This window comes from Humulus lupulus, chromosome 8 (assembly GCF_963169125.1).
Source record: "Humulus lupulus chromosome 8, drHumLupu1.1, whole genome shotgun sequence".
NCBI lineage: Eukaryota > Viridiplantae > Streptophyta > Magnoliopsida > Rosales > Cannabaceae > Humulus > Humulus lupulus.
This window is the reverse complement of record NC_084800.1, coordinates 2,457,722-2,464,494: the sequence shown is the minus strand read 5'-3', so window position 1 is coordinate 2,464,494 and position 6,773 is coordinate 2,457,722. Positions and strand designations below refer to the sequence as shown.

At 27.3% G+C, this 6,773-nt stretch overlaps 1 protein-coding gene across 1 annotated transcript; it reads right to left on the bottom strand.

Moving 5' to 3' along the window:
- Positions 1–1,193: 1,193 nt before the first annotated feature.
- LOC133793620 (protein neprosin-like) lies at positions 1,194–4,792 on the bottom strand. Its single transcript, XM_062230933.1, has 6 exons — positions 4,778–4,792; positions 4,184–4,270; positions 3,387–3,602; positions 3,116–3,277; positions 2,290–2,436; positions 1,194–1,577 (listed from the first exon to the last, which is right to left on the bottom strand). Exons 1-6 carry the CDS (start codon positions 4,790–4,792, stop codon positions 1,194–1,196), a joined length of 1,011 nt encoding a protein of 336 aa, XP_062086917.1.
- Positions 4,793–6,773: the final 1,981 nt, after the last annotated feature.

Here is a 6,773-nt window from a genome sequence, read left to right as displayed (position 1 = left end):
CTAAGCTTTTACTTTTTCTTATAACTAAAAATATAAGATAAGTAAAAGTTGTGATTTATTTTTTCTGTTTGGATAACTGTTACATAAGTATACTTTCAAATTTTTTGAATATTAATAAAAAAATATGTAAATTAGAAATTACAAAAATAACAAATGACTTTTTATTTTTAAAGCAAACACCTCCAAAATGATTTTTTTTAATTCCAGTTGCTAAAATACAAATTATAAAAGCTCAGCCAAACAAAACAAATATATAGTACAGAAATTGCACTTGGTGGTGGTTGTGTGGTTGGTACTAAATGAGTAGAGATTAAAGGAACATAATTATTGATATCTATTATAAGTAAGGCGTGATGAATAAGAAAATATGTTACCCATGTTGGGGGTTGTGCTCAATTTGATTTCAGCCCAATTACCCAAGCCCGTTTTCAATTGAACCAGGTCCAGCAGTCCAAAATGGTCAAAGCTATTTTTTCACAAATAGGCTTTTTAGCTCTTAATATGCAAAAATATGTTAATTAAATTTTTTGTATGAACAAATTTAATTAAAAAAATCAGATGATGAGAAAAAAATATGACATAATAATGATTTTTTTACAAAAATATGATATAATAATGATTTTTTTATAAAAATATGGGAAAAAAAATCATATAGAAGGGAATACTAATTTTAAAAAGCCATAAAGTAATACTTGTTAAAAAAAAAGACAATATTTTTGAAAATTTTATTAAAAAACCTATATAAAATGTAATTTTCACATGGTAAAATTACATATCCAATATCAAAGGGTACTTTATATTTCCTACTTCTTAATTAGAAATAGAAATGTCACAACTACTCGTACCGTTATTAATGCATTCTAATATCTTTACATATTTAAAATTTAATAAGTATTATAAAGTATCACAACACATGCAAAATAACACTCAATTAGAAAAGTAGCTAGCTAGAGAAAGGTTTGATGTAATGAATAGTTTGGCTACTTTTAATATCAGAAATAATAATGTATATGTAATGGTAGTGTGCTACTAAAAGTAGTTGAGATGAGATGAGAAGAGAAGTACATTAAAACTGAAAACATAGCAGAGTATTGAATTATTGGATGGTTGATATACATGTAACACAATTAAGATACCAGCTCATCAAGAATCATGAGCTTAATTATTATGTATATAACTAAGGATCACGAGGATCAAGCTAGACATCTGTCCGAATAGCCAGGACCACCAAAGAGAAAATAAGTTCCTTTACCATCAACCTTTTCTTGCCCAACTAGCAAATCGTAGCACACAGGTTTGGAGACATGAATGTTAAGTTTCTCAGGATCTTTGTATAGTTTGGAACTATCCATGTATTGAAGATTACTAAAAAAGCTTGCTCTACCAAAGCCTTCGTTGGGAAAATGACCACTCCCCATCTGAGTTTCCGTGTGATGACCACCAGCGCCGTCGTTGTAAATTTCTCCACCCCAACTCACGGTTTCGCCACCGTTCCCCAGCGACGTGAATATGGAGTTGGGCCAATAACCTATTGGCTCGTTTTGAAATTGCATCCACCATTGTCCACTCTCCGTGTGCTGCATTGCATGCATGTAATAATTAAGTACATTATGCATATTTATTCTATATAATAAATGTGAAGAAATTTTTATTTTTATCGATTTTTTTTTGTTAACTGTTAACATAATATTTTTATATTTAACGATAGTTTGTAAACACTTAAATTTAAATAAAATAAAATAAAAATTAAAATATCATATTTTTGAGATATTTTATAATGATAATTATTTAAAAATAATAAATAATTAAACAAATTAAAATATGATATTTTTGAAATATTTTAAAATATGATAATTATTTAAAAATAATAAAATCATATGTTTTATAACTTAAATAAAATATAATTAAACTTAAACTCACTTAATAGAATAATATCATATTAAACATATAATCTAACCTACTACCAATTAACAATAAGGTACTTTAAAAAAATAGTAAGAAACTTAAATTTAAAATCCACTTATGATATTTAATATTATATTAAATATATAATATATAATCTCTTGTTGTTACTCCAAAATTTAAAAATTAAAATAAACATAAATTTAAACAAAGATAAATAAATTATTTAATTAAAATAAAATATTTATTTAGAATTTATATGACATTAATATAAATTTAATAAAAATAATTAATAAATTTTATAAATAAAACCAACCAAAATATGCAGGTTATTTGTATACAATATATATATATATATATACATGTGTATGAATGTAATAGTACTACCTGGTCTAAGACAACATTTATAGTGGCTTGCTTCCCATTATAGCTCGAAATAGGTTGTAATATAGCACCTAAAGCAACCGTCTTGCTTACTTGTATAAAACCAGGGCATTCAAGATTGTAGCAGCCTGTGTTTCTATACCCATCACTCTGATAATTAAAGTCACAAAATCAAAAAGTTTAACATTAATTAGGTAATTAGGCTCATTCAATTCAATTCAATTCGTATTATTATTCTCATAGTTTATTATCCAATCTGCACTAAGGCACATCGTATAGAGAGAGAGAGAGAGAGAGAGCTTACAGTCCAATAAATAAAGAATTGTGTTTTTGTGTCATTTGGACGAACCTGCGCAGGGAATAACCACAATTTTAAAACGTTTTATATCTTAAAATTAAGTTATTTCTTTTGGCTGAAAAGCCATATATATATATAAATATATATATATTGGGAGATTTCGCTAGGGCCATTATTTAGATAATTTTTTTTTCTTCCAATTTTGTTGTATGACAGAGTATATTGTTGTCATTTAAGACATCCTGTAAATTTTCAAAAAATTCTGAATAGCTTACGGTACTAAAAACAAGATTGTTGTCTGTTTCACTGTTTGAAACCTGTTTTCGACATCATAAATTTTTTTAAAAAATTGCATGTCGAAATTTCGGCATCATAAACTATATGGAATTTTTAAAAAAATTACATATCTTAAATGACAACAATATATATTATCATAAAATAAAATTATCTAAATGCCCAAACCGTGATTTGACTGCACCGAAGTCATCCGCTGTATATATTTACATAAAAATAAAAAAGTGAAAAACTTACTATCCAACCAGCTTCTACTGTATTAAGTTGGTCATAATTTTTTGGGGACGACACAACCCAAATCTGTGCAACACTGATTGTTCCGTGTGATACTGGAGTCCATACGTTGATATCTGCTTTTGCTCCGAAGTAAGGACCATCAAACAACATTGCTTCGGCATACTAATTAATAGCACATATAATATGTAACAACACCAAATGAAAAACATGATCGATCATCATATATTCAAGTAAAATAATATAAGTCTTCTATAATTTCAAATAAGGGTACCTCGTGACCATCACTTGCAAAAGCGTGGCTCCGATTAGGTTGTGTTGACACATAATGAGGTTTCAAATGGGGTTTTTGAGCATATTTGGCAGATGTTGGTGTTCGAACTATGGGAACTGTTCCCACTGGGCACTCTCCATTCTTGCGCCATACTTGTAATGCTTTTAGGGCATCATCATTTTCTCTCTTTATGCGATTAATTTGAATTGAACTGGCCTATATATATTTATACATATATATACATAATGCACGTATGAATCTTATATATATATATATATATATGGCAACACTTCGGTGTAGCCACCTTTTTGGTAGCACCCAAACAAGATTTCGGCACTCAAATAATTTTTTTTTTCAATTTTTTTTGTGACAATGTACGTTGTTGTTGTTGTTGTTGTCATTTACGACATCATGTAAATTTTCAAATATTTTTTGAATAGTTTACGGTGCCTAAAACAAGGTTAAAACAGTTAACTTTACCCATGCAAAAAATAAACACGCGTGCAACAACCGGCAACGTAAACTGGTCGAATTTTTTTTTGAAAATTTGCAGGTTATCTTAAATGACAACAATGTACAATGTCACACAAAAATTGGGAAAAAATTTATTTGAGTGCCGAATGACAACAATGTAAACTATCTTAAGAAAAAAATTGAAAATTTGAAGGATATCTTAAATGACAATAATGTAGAAAAAAATTGGGAATTTTTTTTTTAAGTGCCAAAATAGTGCTACCCTATATATATATATATTATTGACAAAAATATAATTAATGATAAAAGAGATGAGCAAAAACCTCTAGAGTGTGGTTCTTGAGAAGTGGATGATCAAAAGCAGGTTGTTTGTGTATATCAACACAATCGATCACCTCACCATATTCACTCTGCAAATTAATTTAATTTAATTATTATACGGAAAGTACAAAAATATATAATAAAAATAATTATGACAAAGATATTGTCCTATATATATATTTTCCATCACATTTCAATTTTCAATTACATGAAGTTAAAAATAATATAATAAAAGAATTGGACACATTTAAAATTAAAATATATTGTAAAACTGAAATATGAAGAAATAACTTGATGCGTATAAATTGTATAATTTAGTCGATATATAGGAAAATAACAATATAAAAAGAGAGTTTATACATATAATATGGAAATATATATATAAAATTAACCTCAATGGTTTTGATCGTTCCCTTGGGCTTGCCTAAATCTAAACTATGTAGCCTTCTTCCATCTGCAAAATCAAAATTTGGAACAAGGACATAACATAAAATTGCCAAGGAGAGTATGTTACTCCTTGTTACGAATCTTTTAATTTTTTCAAAACTCATGATATTAGATTTGTAGAAAAATGCAAATTAAACAAATTAAAGTACGGGATTATGAGCCATTTTTGTCTACTTATTTATAGTGATTTCGTTTCCTTTCTTTCAATATTCATAACTACATATATATATATATAGAATATTTAAGATATTATACACCACATTAATGTATATTCAATATATTTTCCATGAATAGCTTATATTAGTATCGTATATTATCGTAAAGGCATATATTTATTTGATTGTAATATACAATAAATATAGACACAAAGATTCGAGCTTGACATGTAATGTACAAATTGGACATTTTTGTTACTTGTTAAAGGGGTAGGTTTCAATATTCTATGCATTCACTAGTTTTACACATAAAACTTAATCTAATGTTTAAAATTAAAGCAATTCAATAACAATTAATGAAAATCTCATTTATAAACACGAATATTTGAATGAAAAAGTTATTAATTAATAGAATTTCTTAATTATGACTAAAATTTTGTTGTCCACTTTTTTTTATTCTAATGAGATAATTGTGATTAACGATCCATCAATCTTTTTTGTAGTAAAACTTGTAAACTATACAAAAATGTACTTTAAATTCCGAACGGGAATACAAACTGAAAAGGGATATATTTTGAAGATAAATTATAGGAAAATAGCACCAAGAAGCTTATGTCCTTATTTTTAAAATTGTAGAGAAATGATCATTTTACATTGTTGATTACCTAAATTGTTATTTTTTATAATTTTATTTATTTATTTAGGAGCGTATATGTATATTAGTTTTGTTTAATTAATTTTTATTTTAAAGTTATATTTATTTTTTAAGTTCATTATGGGTTGTTGGTATATTATTTTCCAACTAATGTATATGTTTTTTATGATATGGTATATATATTTTTTATGATATTTAGTTTCTATCTTATTATACATAATGGTAATATATACTTTTGTATCATGATATTTACATAATGGTAATATATACATAATGATATTTAGTTTCTATCTTATTATGCATAATGGTAATATATACTATATTTCTATGGTCAATTCAAACAATAGGAAGCAATGAATCCAGCAGTAAATCACATAAATCAATTTGATACTCTCGTTCTAAATTGAAATCTATGTCTATTCAATTTTAGCATATTCAAATCTCACTTTTCAAATTTTGATTCAAATTCATAATTTATATGTAAAAGGTGATCAATCAATTACATAAACAATAAACACAAACTCAATAGATTTCAGAAGAAGAAGAAATAGTTAAATGCATTAAATCATAATAGAGTTTCAAGAGAGTCAATTAGAAATCCTAAACAGAAATTTAGTTCATGTTTATCATTAAGAAATCCATAAACATGAAATTAACATAAACTGAAATTAAAAAGAAAAGAAAAGAAAAGAACTCTAGATGATCAATCCAAAGCCTCCTTAGCCTCCTCTCTCAGCCCAGATATCAAAAAGTGCCTCCTTCCCTCTCATTTATCGTCATTTAAACCTAATTAGTGTTTTGTGAAACATGAAATGACTAAAACGCCCTTAATTAAAAATCAGCGTTTTTCTCTTTTTCAGACACATCCTGCGGTCGCAGGACACTATTCCTGCGGTCGCAGGAATGCTCTAGAAATGCAAAACTCCTCTGAAGCTGCGGCCGCAAGACAAACTTCCTGCAGTCGCAGGAAGTACTCCGAAACACATTTTCCACCACTTTTTGTCATTTTGTCTATGTTTCCACCATGTTTCCACACCTAAGTCACCTAAGTCCTTCGACACCTGAAAAACATACAAAAACAAACGTAAAATAGAACAAAACAAAACAAACACCTAATATTTTTCTTAAAAAAACCATAGATAAATGAGCCTAAAACTCATTTCTCAATATTCGTGGGACGTTCCATGCTCAAAGACTTGGTCTTACGCTTGTTGCACTTTCTTCTTAGTTCTTTTCAATTGTTTTGGCTTTAAATAATAATTTTGCCTTTCAAAATTATATGGGTATTATGTATTTCGATATGAACTCTTTTTGTCTAATTTTTGATAGCATCTT

Bases quoted from the DNA above. Each gene is read 5' to 3' on its own strand.
- LOC133793620 (XM_062230933.1), bottom strand. The intron at 3,278-3,386 runs GTACCCTTATTT...GCTATTAATTAG, and splicing joins TTGCAAGTGATGGTCACGAG to TATGCCGAAGCAATGTTGTT. The intron at 1,578-2,289 runs GTAGTACTATTA...CATGCAATGCAG, and splicing joins TAAATGTTGTCTTAGACCAG to CACACGGAGAGTGGACAATG.